The 20,787-nt window shown below is 40.2% G+C and overlaps 1 protein-coding gene across 1 annotated transcript in view; it reads left to right on the top strand.

Moving 5' to 3' along the window:
• ptpn11b (protein tyrosine phosphatase non-receptor type 11b) overlaps window positions 1-20,787 on the top strand; it is a 37,718-nt gene that overhangs the window by 10,585 nt on the left and 6,346 nt on the right. The window contains exons 2-11 of the mRNA XM_069693983.1: window positions 3,745-3,867; window positions 11,689-11,883; window positions 14,264-14,456; window positions 14,666-14,785; window positions 14,971-15,084; window positions 16,186-16,282; window positions 16,488-16,567; window positions 16,823-16,978; window positions 17,464-17,595; window positions 18,800-18,954. Of these exons, the coding sequence (XP_069550084.1) occupies window positions 3,745-3,867; window positions 11,689-11,883; window positions 14,264-14,456; window positions 14,666-14,785; window positions 14,971-15,084; window positions 16,186-16,282; window positions 16,488-16,567; window positions 16,823-16,978; window positions 17,464-17,595; window positions 18,800-18,954 (1,365 nt within the window). The remainder of the gene's footprint in view (window positions 1-3,744; window positions 3,868-11,688; window positions 11,884-14,263; window positions 14,457-14,665; window positions 14,786-14,970; window positions 15,085-16,185; window positions 16,283-16,487; window positions 16,568-16,822; window positions 16,979-17,463; window positions 17,596-18,799; window positions 18,955-20,787) is intronic.

The raw sequence follows: 20,787 nt of genomic DNA, 5'->3' as shown, positions 1-20,787 counted from the left end.
TCACACTTTGGCATCACTCGGGATTCTCCTGCCGTGTCTGTCTCTCACTCCACCTGTCTCTTCTTTCACTCTTCTCATATTTCCTTTCTGTCAAAGTCAAAACGGGTCAGGCTGCTTTGCGATTGACAAGCCGTCAGCGTCGCTTTGATTCATCTGTTGAATGCAAAATAGTGACAGTAGTTCCCACTCTGAAACCGTGGACGTCTGACATTTATATTTAGCTCCCAAAAAGCAATTTCAAACTTGATCGATTTAGTTTTAGTAAATGTCACTTTCCCTTAATGTGATCTGAACAGTTATTCTGACAAAAACAAGCTCCAATGGTTGGCAATAAAAATGTAACAGAGTGATTTATATTTATGTGTTTGTGGTTTTATCAGTTATTTTAGAAATGATTGGAAAGCAGTGTCACATAAAAATGAGCTGAGATTCAGCACAACAGCAGTGACCAAAAGTATTCTGGTGTGTATTTGCCACTCTGAGGTGACACAAGATCTGCTGAGCTGACACATGAGTCTTATTTTTATCCGACTGTCATGGGTTTGTGTCATACAGTGTACAAAAACAGAAATGCCTAAATGCTCGCCCACTGTTAAAGCTTTCAGATATTATCTTCTCAGCGTGGGCTTCATGAAGGCGCTCTTGTGTCGCCCGCTGCCTCCTCTCTGCTGGGTTATATTAATCAATAATACGCTTTTGTAATGTGCCGGGGGTGCTGCTGAAAGGCTACGATTTAAAATGTGAAATGCATGATTTCCGTGACTCATTTGGTCTACATGTCGGTGTAAAAAAAAGTCTGTGTTCCCGTTCTTGTTGAATCACATTTGCGAGCACTTACGTTTAAAAGGAAAAAGTCGGGGCCTTGACTTAAAGCTTATTCTGGCATATGAATAATCGAAGGATAAACTTTTTTATCAATCTAGGCTCTGTTTACTTTTTTCCATTACTCAGAGCTAGAAATGCATTAGTAAGTAAGCCTGTGAGGAGTTGTAATGCTTGTAAATGTAATGCAGATGTGCAGGTAGTGAGGAAAGAGCACCAGGTTTTCCGTAAATGAATGATTTTCAGACATTGATATACCCTGGACCTAAATGTCAAGGTTATACTGAAACTGCATAGTCGTTCAACACTTGCACAATAATAGTAATTTCTTCTTATTTCGATAGTTGCGTTTATACTATTTTTTCATTTTTGAGTATGTTGTCACAGAAGTAGAAAACATATTAAGGGGGGAAAAAAAGAAATTGCAACTGACGCGTTGAAGGATGATACAGAAGTGTGAGATGGTCCGCTGGAGCCAGATTTGTCAACACATGTTCATCTTTGTACTGTAGTCAAAAGACGTTTGGCACACATCGCTGATTTCCAAGTGGCATGAACACTTGCCAGCCACCAGCAGGCTTAGATCCAGAGAGTTCACTTTGAAATGTCTGTTTGATGCTTCTGTAAAATGCCTTTTTATTTGAGGATTTATGCAGCTGCTTATCTGGTATGCTCCTAACGTTTTGAGGCTTCTTGTAACAGATGTAGTTTACAATGTTTGAGCTATGGGACTACTGTTTTACACAGGTTCAGTATTACTATAGCAAAAAAAAAAAAAAAAAAGTTGTATTATCAATGAGTCTATTCATTGTTTTGTTTTTTTTGTCATAATTGTTGAGTGAAATAGGATCCCATAGTCAGAGGGAAGTTCAAATTACATATTTCTCCTGATAAATAATCCAGAAACCCCAGAAACGTATTCTGTTTACAGTTTTAAAGCAGAAATGAAGCAGCTTGTCTGATTTGAGGGAATGTTTCATCATTTTACTAAAAAGACCTTGAACATACTGTAAAAAAAAAAAAGACCTAATTGTGCTCATGCATTACGTGAATAAAATCCCAGTGTGTTACCTACAAGCAGTACACGTAAAACTGACCTGAATTTAATGTCAGCTCTGCCAGCTCCACCTCCGCCTTGTCATACAATAGGAGCCCTGGATAGCTAATGGTGCGTTGGATTAGCCTGCAATGGCACCCAGCAGTTAGAGAGGTTTAACCCAATGATCCCTGCTTAAACATGAGCTTTAAATCCACACAGCTGACATGCAGCCATTCACTGGCACTTTACTATGCTCCCGACTCACTGCCTCGTCAACACTAATGCCGTCCTTCGTGCATTAAGCTCAGTTTGTACTCCACACCGCAGCACACTCGTGCCACTGGGTACGTGCACCAGGTTTATGTCTTGTGACTGTTTGTGAATAATTGATTTGGTGTGGTCTGGGTTGGATGGGTCACCGTGTTAACCCTGCAAGGGTGCTCAATCTAGATGATTGGTCAACATACCTCAGAGGTTGATGGGCTAAATGTTTGCCTGCAGTGTTTTGCAGCAGAGGAAGTAACATGTAATTATTAGCTTTGGCTTTTGCAGTACTGTAAACTGCGGCATCCTTCCCTTTCAAAGCAGGACAGGACATACAGTTTGGGTGTATTCACTGATTCATCAAAGAGGAAATGTGTGTTACTTTTATTTTGATTGAAAGAAAGATGCCTAATGTGTTTCTAACACGCCATCTGTTTGAATACATCTTCAGGAATAAGAGCATAACTGTGATCGCATATAACTCTGAGCTGTCATAATTACTTCCAATGCAGCCTTCTGCTGCCAGTTGCCTCTTTTATACATCTCACTCGCGCTACTAATTTTAACACAATTTATGCTCGAGGATTCACAAGGAGCATTACATTTATTTGTTGATGTCATTTTACTTCAACAGTGTCAGTGAAAACAACCACCATCAATCTTGTGAGACCAGCCAGCTGATTATTAATAAACGTGCTGCCGATGCGAGACTTGCAGTAAAATTGTATTTGTTTTAGATAAAGTAAGTTCCACGACTCATTAATTCTCTGTAAATTATGATATGATGGCTAATCACAGTTGGGAAAAGATACGATTGACATTATCATTGTCGGAAAGAAAGGAATTAAGATTAATATTCATTCAGTTTCTGTTTGAGTGGTGTGTGAAACTGACTCCATGAATCAGCGGGAACAATGACTATGTTCCTGATAGTCTAGTACAATGTATATATGCTCTTTTATGACCTCCTCCGTGAATCATGAATTATGACGAAGCTCTTCCCGAGTTACAAACTGAAACTTTAAATGTGATGTTATCGATCAGTAAAGCACAGTTCACTGAAGTACAACTGCTCACAGCAAAGACTAAAGCTGTGTGCGATAGTCTGGGAGAGACGAGCTTCAGTTTGTCAGCAGTGTTTGGAAAATCCTGCAACGTACATCAGGGCCACAGTTCTGATGTTCTTTTTCAGTATGGCCGTGATCGTCCTCAAAGTAAAGCTGAAAATTGGTACTTCAACCTTAAAGTCAATGTTTTTATTTTCAGTGTGATTCTGGAGTGCACAGCCAAAACAAAAAGTGTCCCGGTCCAAATCCTGATTCTGTACACTACTTTTTGTTGTTTTCAAAAGGCAGAGTTGAACATTACACATTATGACTGCTCTATAGGAAATATGTCAAAATACTCCTCCAGGTTTATGTACCTCTCAGTAGAGGTGAAACAACGGAAGCCTATCAAAGTTAGCTAAACATCAAGACCAAAATCTGACTGAAATGGATTTTTTTGTTTTTGTTTTTGTTCTTAATTCAAGATTATGTATGATGGTTGTACAGTAATTCATTTGGGTGAGTAATCAGCCTCTCCTTTATGCCCTGTTTATTTTGTTCACAAACTTACAGGTGGTTTCACCCCAACATTACTGGAATCGAGGCAGAGCAGCTCCTGTTGACTCGGGGCGTCCACGGCAGTTTCCTGGCCCGGCCGAGCAAGAGCAACCCCGGGGATTTTACCCTCTCTGTCAGGTAACCTCGCTACCTTTTAAGAGTGTTTTTGCTGCTCACCCCCAGCCTCACTATTTAACTATTTAACTGATTCAGCCCTGAGAAGAAGCTGTTGTGTGTTTTGAACGACTGATATGTGGTTCGAAAAATAATTCGAAAATTAGCATTGTAATATTTACACATTAGATACTTTGCCTGTGATTTAGGGGTAATCTAGACCTAAACATAAGAAAGCCTGAATGTCCAGATGATCAAAAATTGCTCAATAAAACTCAGGAGTGCAAAGTTTCAAGCACTCAATAACTTTAAAATAACTTGCCGACTATGGATTTAATCTGGTGTCAGTGTGAGAAGGAGGAGGAACTGTGCCGGTTTAACTAAAGTGGGAAGTTTATCACTGAGGAGCCGGCCAGGCCTCCAAGTCTCTGAAATTCTTACCTGCGGGTCAGCAAGTGATGGGAAATTTTGTCTATGGGGAATAGATGGCTTTTAAACAGCAGCTGTTTTGTATGAGTGTTTTCAGGAAAATATTCGATAACACTTTGGGAATGTGTGATTCTGACAATAAATAGCCAGAAAGTCTTAATTTTAGTCCGCAGGGTGGAGCTGTAGCGAGTCGAGCAAACACTGTGAAACTGGTCACTTGCGCCTGATTGCTGCATGTTTCTCTTTAATTAAGAGTCCTGGTGTGTCGTGTGAAATTTCTGTTTAGTGGACTCGCCATTACATGCTGTGGTGATTACAGCGAGCAGGAGACCAACTGAGATGAGAGAGTTTGAAGAGAGCCTCTTCCTTGGCAACGGAAGCTTTTAAGAGACACATCAGTTGGCCGAGCGCCTGGAAGAAAGCCCAGACACATTTGTTACTCTGTGACTGTAGCTGGCACGGTGACATGGGCAGGGAGGGAGGGAGTGAGTGAGTGAGTGAGTGAGTGAGTGAGTGAGTGAGAGAGAGAGAGAGAGAGAGAGAGAGAGAGAGAGAGAGAGAGAGAGAGAAAGTGTGTGTGTGTGTGTGTGTGTGTGTGTGTGTGTGTGTGTGTGTGTGTGTGTGTGTGTGTGTGTGTGTGTGTGTGTGTGAGAGAGAGAGAGAGAGAGAGAGAGAGTGAAACACAGCAAGAAAGACTAAAGGGAACAGGGCAGTTAGATGGCAGTGTGTGTGTGTGTGTGAGTGTGTTTGTGTGTGTGTGTGTGTGTGTGTGTGTGTGTGTGTGTGTGTGTGTGTGTGTGTGTGTGTGTGTGTGTGTGTGTGTGTGTGTGTGTGTGTGTGTGTGTGTGTGTGTGTGTGTGAGAGAGAGAGAGAGAGAGAGAGTGAAACACAGCAAGAAAGACTAAAGGGAACAGGGCAGTTAGATGGCAGTAGCTTTTAAATGCTGCTAAAGAGTGAGGGACTTGTTAAGACTTTGTCCTTCAGTGTGTGTGCGTGTGTGTGTGTGTGTGTGTGTGTGTGTGTGTGTGTGTGTGTGTGTGTGTGTGTGTGTGTGTGTGTGTGTGTGTGTGTGTGTGTGTGTGTGTGTGTGTGTGTGTGTGTGTGTGTGTGTGTGTATAGAGTGTTGTAAATCACAGACTTCACCAAAAGGTTGGTGGGGTGTTGTAGCCACAGCTTGTGGTCTTGACAGACATAAACACACACACGGTACATGCACAGTGAGGTCAAGTGGCAGGTGTGCAGAGCTTCACCACCTGCTGCCGAAGGTAGGTCACTTTGAATTAAGGGGAAGGAGGATGAAGCGGAATACATTTTAAAAAGAGTCTTTGTGACTTTGGAACAAAAATACTCAATCTTCCTGTTAGAAATGAAACATTTCATTAATTATTTATCAAACAGACTGTCGTTCAGCTTATTACAGTAAATAGTTTTACCAGTAAAGCCTGAAGTTGGTCTGGTATGACACAACGCTTAAGTTTACACAAGTTTACCATCTTTAGGAATCTGCTCTCTTTGTGCTCCTGTGGAATGCTGTTTCAGTATTTACCAATTTCCTGTTCGGCAGATTAAATTTTTACTTGCTGCTTAAATTTGTCTTTCAGTTTGATGTCGTACCACGAGCTGGAGATTTGTACCTTGCTGTATTGATAAAACATTGCAACTTAATCTAAGATTACTCGCGTACGTACGTAAACAATACTTTTTTATCAGAGGCTGACAAATCCTGGATTTTTAGGGCCAATACCGATAATAGGGAGTAAAAAAAACTTCTGATGTTGATATATCAGATGATATTCTTTTTATATATATATATATAAATATCAAAGATATGTAGGTAAGGCAGGATGATTTAAAACTGACTACTGCACTGAAATGGTGAACTTCTCTGTGAATTTAATAATTATAAGTAACTATGAAAGAAAACACAAATAGAACATCTTATCTTTTCAGAAAAATCATTTCATTTCTGCGTTATGTTTTGTCAAAAATAGTTTTCATGTCGGCGCATATCGACCGAATTATACGCCGTTAGGATTTATCTGTGATCGGCCAATATCGACCGGCCGATATATCAGTTGGGTTTTGCTTTTTATCGCCACTGTTGTGGTTATACTGTGTAAAAAGGATAAAATATTGAATAGAATGAATCATTTTTATGCTCCCATGTAAGTCGTGAATTAACACAATAATGTAAATGTACATTAAAGGAGAATTCCTAATCATTTGAGCCTGCCGTACTTCCCATACATGTGACTGTTATAGCTCTAGGGGACGAGCTTACTTTGCACTCAGTATCTTCATTAGAAATGAGTACTTGTGCAGGTTCTCATATAAATACAGTTTTTAAATGTCTCGGAGTCTGACCGAAAGTCAACATGCAATGTCGCTGCCCGGAATGGCCATTATAGTTAATCGCCAAATCTCTTCAGTCACTGTAAATGTTTAGATTGTAATGGATGCTGAGGGAGTCTCTGTGTATTATCTTCCTCGCCGTGCATCTCCTCCTCTTATCTCCACAAACTCCCTTCTTCTCTGGTCCACGAGGGGAACAGAAGGAGGAGGGGTCGGACAGAGCTGCAGCTCTGAAGTCTGAAGCCCTGATTAGAGCTTTTTGAGGCTTCTGAAAATGTAATCAGTTCAGAGTTTTATAAAACTCTGAGGAAGAAGGAGAAAGTTTAAAGCAGAAAAAGTTTGGCCATAATTTATATACAAGTTCAACTCTGTAAGGAGAAGAGGAGTCCGGTCAAGTTCTCGTCATCATTTTTCATGCTCTTTATACACTCTAAAGACCCCGAGAGGAGTTTTAAGGGCAATCTTGAGAGAGAATTTTGTAGCACAAATTACCACAGAGAGCAAATGGGATTTTCTCCCTGCCTCTGTATTATATAATGTTTGTCTGGGTTTACTGAGATATGCTTTCGATGCAGCCGGGCTATTTATAGGTTTACAGCCAGCATTTCTTATGGTGGATGTCAATCTGTGAATATTAACTGTATTTTTGGAAGCTAAATATTTATACTAGATCCAGTTATAATTCAAAATGAATTATTTTTGAATTTAAAATGCATTCTAACTTTACAGCTCTGGTATCATGACAGAGCCCAGTTTAATACTGAAAGCTCATGGTGGCATTTGGTGCAGCAAGATGCATGTCAACATGAACAATGGCTATTTTCTTAGTGCATCAACAGCAGATTTTATCTTTGTTATTCCATATACAAAGATAGCTTCATAATGCAGTTTTCTCCCTCAGGAATTATTGACATTACTCATCTGTTTTCACAAAAGAATTGTGGAAAAATGCAAGTCCTAAAGAAAACTGGAGCAGACTGTAAATTCCACTTAAAGCTCACTCACACAGAGTCAAATTGGAGCCTACCTATTGATTTCATCTTTTGAAAATATCGTCATACATAAAGTCCTATTTTTTTCCCTATACATTCAAGAAAAAAAGTTGATTGTCGCTTTAGTGCTTTGTATACAGGCAACAATTTCTATACTGTCTGACTAGCTGCCAATCATGGTAACGGAGAAGAATTATTTTGGGAATGCGTATTGTTTAGACTGACCCCTCCTAATGGTATAAAAAGTCTTCGAGCGAGGATTTGTTGTATGCTTTTGAACAATCTAGAGATCAGAAAGTTTTCTTGGTTGTCTGACACCTCTTGCGTCAAACCATCCGACCTTCTGAAGTGAGCCTGCTGCAGCTGAGAAAATGCTGCATGTACCTGATTCAAAAAGCTGCCTACTTGCCAGATGATGGATGTTTTTTTTCCACAGCCTGTCAGCACAAGCTCTTGAGACGCAGAACAAACCGACCTGTCATCTGAATTTTCACATCAGATTTAAATATGCGTCCTGTAGGATTTGGGTTCGAGTCCAAGTGCAGCCGTCTGTAGAAGTAAAAAAAAAAAAGGGGAATTGAAATAGAGGCACTATAAGGGACTTCTCAGTGGTGTCGGACTGTATTTAGTGAAAAAATATTGCTTGAATAGCTTCAAGCAAAGCAAGTTATAATTTATAGATTCTAGGCTTCGCACATATATCAATATGTGCATTTTTGGGCATTATATTTCCCAGCGGTCCATGTTTGTGTACTTCATCTTCTCTGTGTATTTGTTATTTTATGTCACTGATATAAATACTGTTTATTACTAAAACTCTCTATTTTGCTGTGCTCTGTCATAATACTTGACATGGACGTGATCTGTTTGCTGCTCTGGCTGTTAGACTGCAGCAGAGTAACTATGCAGGAATCAGATAGACATTATGTGCGTTTGCGCCTCTGCATGATCGATCCTGTCAATGCAAAACAGTTCATGCCATTACGACGGACGAAAAAAAGGACCCTAAAATTAAAAGCATTGTAAAGATTGACCTGAATTCCACTCTGAGGACATCCAATATTTATACTCTGGGCTTCTCCCGTCATGCTGAAAACTTAGTTACCCTGTTTGATTTACAGTTAAAGAATCTAACATTTATATTTTTTGCCTTTTGAGGAAAATGTTTAATATTCTGGCATCTTGGAGCTATCATATTGAACAACAGTAGTAAAGCTGAGATTAATCTAGCTTGTTTTTCTTTATCAGGAAATCCAATGAATTGTGAGCAGAATTAGAATGACAGAGTTGTATTGTCTCAGAGACCCGCTGAAATAATCGCACAGGATATTGGTGGAAATATCGATTCGAAAATGCGGAACTTCATTCAGTAAGGAAGAACACCGTTGAACTTCTCATAGCTGTAACTACCATGTCACGCTCCCTCCTGAACTTTGAACTGTCTGATGAACCAAAAGTTGTTAATATGGTGAGAGGAAGTGATCCCACAAGTATTTTAATCTTGCATGCCTATTAAAAGACTTTGTCATGTGCAAAATATTTACCAATATAGATGTGTTTGCAACCAATACGCTTCCTATATGGATAACATTACTGCCCATCTTTGAAGATTGAATTTCGTCTTGTGAGTGGGACTGGTGGCATCTAAAAATGCGGAAACTGTCTCATTTATTTTGAGACTGATTGCAATATTGAGTTGGTAATTATGCATAGATTACTATGCAAACAAATCTCCTAAAACAAGAAGAAATCCATATTCAGTCAGCATCAACATGTTGGATGTTCTGTGAAGCATTCAAAAGGGGATGCAGCCCGTTCCAGATTGTGTTCCACAGACAGTGTGCACAGAATTGCCGCCCATGAGCGTTGGTGCATTTTGACCGACGACACAATAACTCACTTTAATGCAGTCGGTTAGCAATAACGCAGCGAAGTGACAAATTAACTTTAGATCCCGTTTTTAAGACGGTGCCAGAGTGAAATTTGGATTAGATGAGTTCACCAGCAACAGCAGTATCACACTGGTTTATATTCAGCACATTGAAATTGAATACAGCCTCTTTTTTTTTTTTTACCTGTATAGTACACCTGTGAAAGAGCAACTGTGCACATGCGGGATGCAGAAAGCCCTGAAACCTCACCAGCTGCACACACAGATGTTCTGCTCACTGTCGCTGGTTCAGTTTGTTTTGGAGTTTATCACTGAATATGGAATTTCCTTATTTTATTTTTATTTTTAACATATTGTTATGTGACCAGCGACAATTACACGCTTGCTGTGCCACATCATAATTTAGACTTTATATCAAAAGAGGACAATAATTATGTTGTGAATTAGAACATGTTGTCATAGTTACTTTTTTGCTTATTTTCACAAAACACAGAATATCGTGTTGCGTCATCTGTCAAGACATGAGTGATCGAGAACAGTGAAATACGTGCTGTCCTCGCCTCCTTGTACTCTAACTGTACAGAAGACTGCCATACTGGAATACATCCACAAAGGTTATCAATGTCTCGGAGTCGGAGAGCCGGGGAGTGAATGAAAATCTAATAGGATGCGTTTGCCTCATTCCAGAGTTAATGGTGTTAAACTCTGGAGAGAAAAAAGGGGCTTTGGCCTGAGAGTTGAGGAGGGGCCGGTAACGGGGCCATAGACCTGTGGCATCCTGCCAACAGCCACTAATAGAGCCATAAAGCAATTACCAGGAAATACTGAGAGGTGGAGAGAGAGGGAGAGATGGATTATGGGACAGATAAATACAAGAATGGAGAAGAGGATTTATTGTATGCTGAGTGGGAGGATGGAAAGAAAGGGTAAAAAAAAAAAAAAAAAAAAAAAAAAAAATGGGAATGTGAAATTCATTAGGACATCAAGAAAAGTGATGCAGGGAAATGGGATTTATGCCACTTGATATGACCATTAGCTGATAATCAGTTTGAGAGAGAAAGTGGACTGTGGTATCGCAACCTGCAGATGAGATAGTACCGACTGCCCGGCTAACTCCCCTGTGGTCCGTAAATCTGTTGTACGTGTGTGTTTGTGTGTCGTCATACTTTAATATGTTTACACAATGTTTCGTTTATCTCTGCTGGAGAAACATGCGGGAGATGGGAAATGAGAAAGTCAATTTACATAGAAGTACATTTAGCAACTGAGCTGTTGAGCCGCCTCTCAGTCTTCACTTGCTTCCAGGCAGATGTCTTATAGATTACAAATGTGTGTTTGTGTGTGTCAGTGTGTGCACCTATTCAAAGCAGCCAGAGGACTTTGAATATGCAAAGTGGTACCAAATGTTTTCGGCGCTTATCAGTGTTTGAGCTCGCCAGCTGCACGCGTTTCTTCTCTACTGTACTGCAATCACAGTCCAGCCTTCCTCCAAATACATTAGATAAGGAAAATACTGAATGTTTAAAAAATGGATCATCCCTTGTTAACACGATTTGTGTTGTTTTGTTTACAGAAGTCGAAGTGAAAAATATTCTGTTTGAGATCAAATGTATTTTAAATGAGCTTTTTCTTGTATTTTTCTTTCCTGCAATAGCATGTGGCTCATTTATAATTCCACAGAGGGGAAAAAGTCTGTTATTTTATTGCATTTAACAGTTAAATACTTAACATATACAACAATATGTTCAACTTTGCAGTATTGCAGACAAACAGTTGTGTCATAGACACATGAAGGTGGATTATTGCATGTAAACAACAGGAGGCCGATGAAATAATGTCACCAGATTTGTATATTTGTAACATGGTCGGAAGAAACCTTCATAGTCTTAAAATGAGCGCAGGTGGCTTGATAAGCTGGACACATTTATAGTGTAGATACATTCATGCTATGCGAGTGTGGGTGGGAAAAGTATTGATTTTCCTCATGTGCATGTACTGTATTGGCGTGTGTGTGGGTGGCTGTTAGTGCGTGTTTAAATTTCTGCAGGGTACCAGTGAAACAAGGGAAAATTTCAAACGGAAAAAAACCCGCTTCTTTGGAGCAAAGCCACTGCTGTTTACACGCATGATAAATAAGTTGGTGGCTGAATTGTCTCTGTGTTTGTCTTTTTCCCCGCCCAGGCGTGACGATGAGGTGACCCACATTAAGATCCAGAACTCGGGCGACTACTATGACCTGTACGGAGGCGAGAAGTTCGCCACGCTGGCCGAGCTGGTGCAGTATTACACCGAACAACAGGATCTCCTGCGCGAGAGGAATGGCCATGTGATCGAGCTCAAGTACCCTCTCAACTGCAAGGACCCCACCTCCGAGAGGTGCAGATAAACTTGCACACTAACGCCCACGTGTGCACACAGCCTCGCTTTTGCATACAGCCGAGCACAATGTGGATAAAACCAGTCACACGCGGATATACATACAAACTTACATCTGAAGTCAGCTCGATATCTTTGGTCAAAACTCATTAAAACGGCATGAATGTTTATTCCTGAACACAGACATTTATTTTTATGATTGTATAGTCTCATCCTGCCATGAGAAGCAGCTAAACCACCAGAGAACCTTCATGTCAAGTAATTAAGTCATTCTGCTGCATTTCCAGCTTATTTAATCTATAAAGGCAGTTTTAGAATTTAAATAGAAATCAGTGGGGAAAAGCTGCTAATGCAGAAGCAATTCATGTACAGCTGGAAAAATAAATGAAACACATTTATTTGAGAGAATTAAATCATTTTAATCGTCATTCATATTTTAAATGTGATCTTTTTGAGCCATCACCATGGAGCTGTCCAAATATATTTCTCCTCTTAATATCTATATCACTATGGCAAATCATCTCTAAAAAAAAAAAAAAAATCTAAATTTGCTGTTTAACTCTCCACCGTTATGGATTACATTGGAAAATCTAAACACTTGAAAAGCAAAAACATAGCAAAATGTCCTTTTAGCTCTGGTTCTTTAGCTGCTAAGTGCTCCAATATGTTCACATGTTAGTTGCCTACTTTGCTGTTTGGTGACACGCTGTCGGACCTAGAGTGGATTTATCAGAGATGAAAGCATGTTGTTTAAAACAGCTGCCTGCTGTGACTGGAAAGGATGTTGATGAATGAACCAAAATAGCCAGGTGGAAGCCCTGAAAACAAAGTAATACTGTCTGTGATGGTATTGTCACAATACGATCCCTCTAAGAGGCTGTTGACAAAGATATTGAATTATTTGTTCACATCAGCAATCAGTAAACCGTTTAAAAGGAGGAAAGAATCTTGTTATTTACTCGTAACTGTTTACACGTACTGTGTGTAGACGTGGTGCACTTTTCTGTACACAAACACTCACACACACACACACACTTCCACACATTACATTTACATGCACGTCACATATACACACGAAAATAGTGGCGAATTCCCAATTGCATGTTTGTCCAAAGTGAGTGGGTGGCGCTGCTGTTTCTGTCTGTGCTCTCCAAGTATCCACACTAAACATCCCTCAGAGAGCGTGCACAGGTTGGATGCAGTGACACACTTCAGCACACCTACACATGTTCTTTAAAATGGGAGGCGAGGGCAGCTGGTATGTTTATTCATACTCGGAATACACGCATGCACTCACACTTACAGGAAACTTTTTGGAAAGCGACATGATCATATATCCTTCATAATTATAATTAAGTCATACATCTAGTGTAATTTAATACTGAACAGGCCCTTAACACTTTCCTTTTCTGCACATTGCAATGTGCATATCTTAGTTTCTATTTAGGTCCAAGAACAACTCGTGATCTCTGGCTTTGGTTTCTGTGGTTTTTCTATTCTACATGCATTTCTTGTCAGAGTCTTCCTACGTGTCACCACACAGCGGGAAAATGCAGACATGCAAGTTTTTCATCTTAGCATCAGTAAGTGAGTGAGGCTGCAGCAATCGGAGACACTATCACTCTTGTGTAGGAGTCTGCGCTCACATTGCACATATAGATAGACATTATGTTAAACCCCAAAGGTACAATATGGAACCTTTTCCCCTGGAGACAGGAAACGTATCACCAGTCCTCCCCCTCAGTCGGTCACGTCTCCAACTCTTCGCACTTGTCTTGTTAATTTGTCTACCTTTTGCAACAGCATCTAACCTGAGGCTGAGATTCTCCGTCTCCACGGTAGATGGAGAAGCAGATGGTCAACGAGGCCGGTCTGAAATAAAAAATCTTTGATATCGCTGATTGGTTGTCGTTGTGACTGATCTGTAGCCGCCAGCTTCACCTTGATACTGCAGACACGGCCAGATAATATGACATCATGTCCACAGTAAAAGGTTTTGGCCCTAAATCTCCCGAACATAACCTAGAGATGATACTTAGGAGCATTCAGACAGATGCTTTTACAAACTGATGGAATATAGTATTTATTGTTGTTTATACGTGTGAAAAATGTAACACTGTCACAAATACAATGAAAAACAACATTGCATTATAGTAGTAATTACTAGGTGATATCAGTAGGTATGCAGTAATAAGAATCGTCTTGTATTATATAAACTTGTTTTTCAAATCTATGGTCAAGATTCACAGTTCTTAGCATCTTTTTTTTGGAGAAAATGCCACAACTCGCATGATGCCATCCATCTTGTCAGTTTGCAGTTGAATATCATTTTTGGACTTGTTTGTTAATATAACATCACATTTCTCTGTCTCCTCTCCAGGTGGTACCATGGGCACCTCTCAGGGCGAGATGCAGAGAAGCTGCTCTCCGACAAAGGCAAAGCTGGCAGCTTCCTGGTACGTGAGAGCCAGAGCAAACCAGGAGACTTCGTCCTCTCAGTTCTCACCATCGAGGAGAAACATGAGAACATGGACCGCAAGACCAAAGTCACCCACGTTATGATCCGCTACCAGGTGAGAGAACACATTTCAGACTACTTAGTTTTAATGAGGAGGCTTTCAAGTATTGTTTAGGTTTGCAGTGTCTAGACGACTTCAGCATTAAGTTAATGCGTTAAGTTATTTAGTTTTAAGCAGGTCGTGAGCAGACCAGCTGTTTCTGTAGTTTCTGTGAAAAAAATTGTGATTTTTTTTTTTTTTTTTAATTTTTTTTCTGTCTTCAGCCGGACGGCAAGTACGACGTTGGCGGCGGTGAGAGGTTCGACACCCTGGCTGACCTGGTGGATCACTACAAGAAGAACCCCATGGTGGAGAAAAGTGGCATCGTCGTGCACCTCAAACAGGTATCGTGGAGAAATTCAACAAATAATTCAAACAAAGCATCCAATGTTAGATCTGTTAGAGTGATTTGAAGCTATTGAGAGTGTTGAAATGTTCATTTAAATCACATGAAAATGCTTGGTTGATACTTGTGCTGGTTAAATTTGTTTAGATCTTTAATCTATTTATCCCAACGTGTCAACAATAGCCCTTTAACGCCACAAGGATAAACGCCGCCAACATCGAAAACCGGGTACGAGAACTCAACAAAGTAGCAGACAACTCGGAGAAACCCAAACAGGGATTCTGGGAGGAATTTGAGGTATGCAGCTTCAAAACTGTTGAAAACTCTCCAAGTCATTTCGCTCAATCATGGAAAAAAAAAAGAAAAAGAAAATGGTAAAATTTTAATGGCTCTGAGTTCAACTGTCTATTAAATCAATAAGTAACATGTATTTGCTAAATAAATATCATGAAATGTCATGTTGTTGGCCGTTTGCTCACAAATGACTTCAGTTGTTCATCTGTTTCCGTTTGTGTACAGTTTCATCTCTGTTTTTTTCCGCTGACTGAATCTAAATGCATTTGTGCAGCCTTAATCTCTGAGTACTGGTGTTGGCCGAAGCTTATCTCGTAATGAGTGTAAATGTTCCTGTTATGTCATTTTCATGCAACTGACAGGTCATTCATGTGAATCATTTCTATTGTGTCAGAGCAAATTAGGCAGTGAGTTATAATCTAGTATTACAGGGTTATTATAGTTTTGGTTTGTCTGTTGTCTGGTTATTGGATTATCTGCTTCAAGTTGAAAATCCTTATTGTGATGATCATCACGTGTGCAATGAATTTAGATCATGGATCGTCTCTTCTCTGCAAAAGTTTGAATACGTTAATTACACAACATACTGTCTCATAGGAGTACACAGTGCGAGTTATTTGGAAATCAAGAATATAGAGTGTGAGAATATAGACTAGTCTGACTGTCTTTTTTATTTGTGGCATATATCTGGTTGTACTGCATCTTAAGAACTGTAGATAAACGCTGTAATTGCTTCACATATTGTAACCCTCAAGAGCAGATGTGAATTTAAAATGAATTTAAGTTGCAGTTATGAATGAAGAGCTTTCTTTGCAGTTGAAGGAAGCCCCATGGTAAAACATTTCCTCTTTATTGTACAGCCTGAACATTGAAATATGCGGTTTTCCTTGTTGTTGCACTACAGGGTGACCCCAGCTTTATTCAAGGCCCATTACACTGTTCAGAGCAATAGTCAAGCAATAGTCTGAGTATATCTTGTATATCTCCTCAGAATTGGCAGTTGTATCACGGTATATGCTTTTGTGAAGATCTTCCAGGGACATTTATAAAAAAGAAAAGGAAAAAGATAATAACTTTCCTTTTTCTTTTGCCTTCAACTCTCAGGTACTTCAGCAGCAGGAGTGCAAACTGCTGTATCCCCGGAAAGAAGGCCAGAAGCCAGAAAACAAGAGTAAAAACAGATACAAGAATATCCTCCCCTGTGAGTCAGGCAGCGACCTGCCATTTCCTGCCTGTCCAACTTCCTGTGGAAACAATGACACAAATAGACAACATATAGACCTGAACAAAATATAAAGATGTTGCTTTGATCCTGCACTGCCTGTCGGTTGACATTAAATCTGAAAACAAACATTGAGTGTGATCCCAACGAACTGACTTTTCTTTGTGTTTAACTGTGTTTACAGTTGACACAACACGGGTTGAAATCCGAGAAATGGATCCAGATGTTCTGTGTTCAGACTACATCAATGCCAACTATATCAGAGTGAGTGTGTTCAGCATTACACAAGACAATGTGTCAACGAGTGTGTAAACATACTAGTAACATGCAGCAATTGTGACTTACGGCAACCTTGTCTTGATGTGAAATAATCGTGGGCCTTTAAGATTGTTTTGTATACATACAGCTAAAATATTTGCACTTAGCAATGAAACTAAATCTATCTTAGATATTTGATTTAACATGAGCTATTACATCTTTACTTAAGTGCTTAACTGTCCATGCTGTCCTCCCATACAGAGTATGCATGAAGAGGGGCGCCACGTGGAGGAGGGCAAAGTCTTCATTGCCACCCAAGGGTGCCTACAGAATACAGTCATTGACTTCTGGAAGATGGTGTATCAGGAGAACACGCACGTCATCGTCATGACCACGAAGGAGATGGAGCGAGGAAGGGTGGGCATTAAACACGCTGCAAATATACGTCCATACAGTTCAACCGAGAGCCTGGGAAACACTGTGATTGCTGCTTTATATTTTGTATGTTGAACTAAAAGGATTTAATGGAAATGTCTTGTGATGGACTTGAATGCTGTTTCAGACACTTTCTAACACCAGTAAAACCAAAACTGTAAACTCAAAAAAATCCTCACTAATCTGACAACGATACTCAGATTTAGTGATCCAATATGAAGCACTGGTGTTCACTTATACATATAATACATATAAATATAATATATATATATATATATATATATTCATTATTTAATTGTTGAGTGAGAGAGTGTGAATGTGTTAGGTGTGGGGGTGGGTAGGGAGATGGCTGACCAGCATAGTATTACAGTTAAGCTGATTGAAAAGCTGCTTGAGATGATCTGCTTCTTTAGATTGTCTAATACCCACCACCTGCTGTCTGTCTCTCTGTGTTTATTCTGATATAGAACAAATGTGTCCGGTACTGGCCGGACCTCCACACCACCAAGGAGTTTGGGACGGTGCTGGTGAGGAACGTGGACGAGCGGCCGGCTCAGGACTACATCCTGAGGAAGCTGGAGGTGACACGTCTGGACCGGGTGAGGAAAGCTGTGTGCTCGGCCTGAGCTGACCCACTGACCTGGGGTCAGATTATCTAAAACCTCACACTTACACACACAAACCTACAAATCCTACAACATGTGTTTGCGCTTATGGGAGGATCGACCGCATGGATCCAAAGAGCACGAGAAGCAGATAGAGGAAAAACTAGATGGCAGAAGTGAACACAAACTTTTCTACAAGGCAGTTTTTTGTGCACTAAAGCCTGAATAAAAGTAATTAATTAATTTATATAACATGTAGCAAGGGTGAAAAGGGATGGCCATGTTTTTTTTCCAAGTGTGCACAGTGAATCCCATCCAATTAATACGTAATAAAAGCCGTTGCTTTGATCACAGCGTCAGACGGTTTTAACATATTCTAAAAGAGTAAAGTTAATAATATATATATTTTTTTTTAATTAATAATTTCAGGGGTATGTCATGTTTGGATAACCACTCTTGGTGCAGGTGGAAGTTTAGAGATGTAATTATGTATATTATAATGTACTATTCTATACAAATATGCAGCTCTCGACCTACGAAGCCTGTCTGAGAACATTTCAGCAAAGTTTTCTCTAGAGTGCCACTAGCTGTTTGTGTTTTGGCAAATTACAGCTAAATCACTGGGTTATTTGTTAAGATATGACAAACACATTTAATGAAGGTTACTGTCAATCACGGGTGACTGTGGACAGAGTAGTTATTCTATGTTCATACACATTCAACTCCAAAACAAAGAATTGGGTGGACAAAGTTTAAATAGGGTTTGGTAATTTCCTATCTCTTACGTATGATTACATTTTTAACTGTACACAGTAAGAGCTCCTGGTTGCTGCACTATTCCATGCTGGTCATAAGCGTTAGTTCCTTTGCATGAGTCTGTAAGAAATTAGGAACAGAAGCCACAATCCTTATTTTGTATAAAAGCATATTCCATCATTCAGGTAGAACTGTGTGATTCTAGTGTTACTATATTGCTGGTTCCAGCAACAAAATGTGACTGTCGGAGGATATTTATTCGAAACAAGGAGAGAAATTTGTACTTAACATGACCTTGAAAAATATCTACACGAGTTTGCCAAATCAAACTGTGAAACTACACACAAATATTTGTGTCGAATGAAGATCATAGATTTTGTCCCTCTTAAAATAAAAAATACTGTATACATTTTTGATAACAATATTTTTTTTTTTGTCATAGAAGGAGCCTCTGAGATACATCTGGCACTATCAGTACCTGAGCTGGCCAGACCACGGGGTGCCCAACGAGCCCGGTGGGGTCCTCTGGTTCCTGGAGGAGGTCAACCGCACCCAGAGCACCATTCCAGACACTGGACCCATCGTCGTCCACTGCAGGTACAACCAGGAAGTAGAGGCAGTGTTCCATAATAGGATGCTTCAGTTTCAACTAAACAAGTACAAAGACTAGTTTGACCTCAACTTGGCTAAAAATATAGGATCCAGTATTAAGCACTGGTGTTCACTTATAAAGCTATAGGAGAATATAGAAATGTGATTGGCTATACAGTTCAAGCACTTCACAGAAAACACCAACAATTATTAAAATCCCATCCTTCCTACGGTACACTTCAGTGCTGGGAGCCCTTTTTTAAAGGAATACCTTTATAATGCAGAAAACCCTGCAGATACAGATACAAAGCTTCAGCTATGTGCACATCAAAACATTTTATCTCTGGTATGAATGTTGTTGTCAGACAGGCTGGTTTAGGCTTTTCAGAAACAAAGATTGTTTTAGCACAACAATCTCTTGATTTTAGAAAAACAAAAACATCCGGTGTCGGTTCAACACCTGGTTGATGAGGCAGGTCAGAGAAGAATGCCCCACTGGTTGGAGCTGACAAAAAGGCAACTATAACTCGGATTATCACTCTCCACATCTCTGCTGAGCAGAAAAACATCTCTGAACTCACAACATATCCAACATTGAGGCTAACGGGCTGCAACAGCTAAAACCACACTAGGTTTCACTTCTGTTAGAATTCAGAGGGTGCAGTGACCACAGGCTCACCAAAGCCACACAGCTGAAGAGTGCAAAAACAGCCTGGTCTGATGAATCTTGATGTCTGTTGAGGCTGCAGATGGTCGGAGCAGAGTTTGGCATCAACAAGCGTGAATGCGGGGAACCAACCTGCCTTGTGGCAACAGTCCTGGGAGGTGGTAGTGTAAATGTGTGGGGAATGTTTTCTGGCACACTTTGGGCCCTTTAATAACTAATCAGTCGTGATTTAAATGGCACAGTCTGAGTATTGTTGCTGACCTCTGTGGCTGTGTTTCACCATCTTCTAACTGTTACTTCCAGAAGATTAATGCACCAAGAAAAAGTCACCTCAAACTGGTTTTATAAACATGATGATAAGTTCATTGGACTTCAGAAACCGCTCCAGGCACCAGATCTGAATCCAGTAGAACAACTTTAGGATCTGGTAAAACGAAGAACACTATCAGAGCTTCAAAAGGTCCTTTTTAGAGTTGAGGGAACCTGCTGAACGGTCGGCAGCAGCGCTCCATCAATCAGGTGTTTATGGTAGAGCAGGCAGATTGTAGCAACTCCTAGTAAAAGGCACATGACAACCTTCTTTGAGTTTGCTAAATGGCATTTAAAGGACTGAGAACACTATCGTCTGATGGGGTCAACAATGTAACTCCGAGCACTACGTCTGCTGAACACCAGGCCCTGCTCACGCTTGGCTAATACCATCGCTGCAGTGAAGCACGGTAGTGGCAGTATCAGGCTTCAGCGTACATCAGAGCACCAGGAGCAGGCAGGCTGGTGAGAACTGAGGGATGAATGTAGCCAAGAAAACCTGCTTCAGAGTTCAGCAACCTAAAAATGAGGTGATGGTAAAAATCTCAGCGCAACAATGACCAGCAAACAACTCGCACACCACTGCAGCAGCTCTTCAACTCTCTGACTCTCCCAGACTTAAGTCCCATAGAAGATCTGTTGAGAGAGCTGAAGATCTCGTCTGAAGTTCAGACACTTCCCATCCCGTCTGACTGGCTTTGACAAAATCTTCCAGGAAAAACGGGATAAACTGCACAAATCCAGCTGTTCAGAGTTTATAGAGACTTAACCAAGAAGACTTAAAGCTGTAATGGCTGCCAAAGAAGTCTTCTATAAAGAATTTAGAGTCTGACACCAAATACAGAATGCAAAAGGGATTTGAA

Source organism: Brachyistius frenatus, unplaced genomic scaffold, assembly GCF_029030835.1.
Source record: "Brachyistius frenatus isolate BFR_SWC_R1_liver_20210118 unplaced genomic scaffold, ASM2903083v1 Contig_16, whole genome shotgun sequence".
Classification (NCBI taxonomy): Eukaryota; Metazoa; Chordata; class Actinopteri; family Embiotocidae; genus Brachyistius; species Brachyistius frenatus.
The sequence above is the reverse complement of the archived record's forward strand: the minus strand, read 5'-3'. Positions and strand labels throughout refer to the sequence as shown.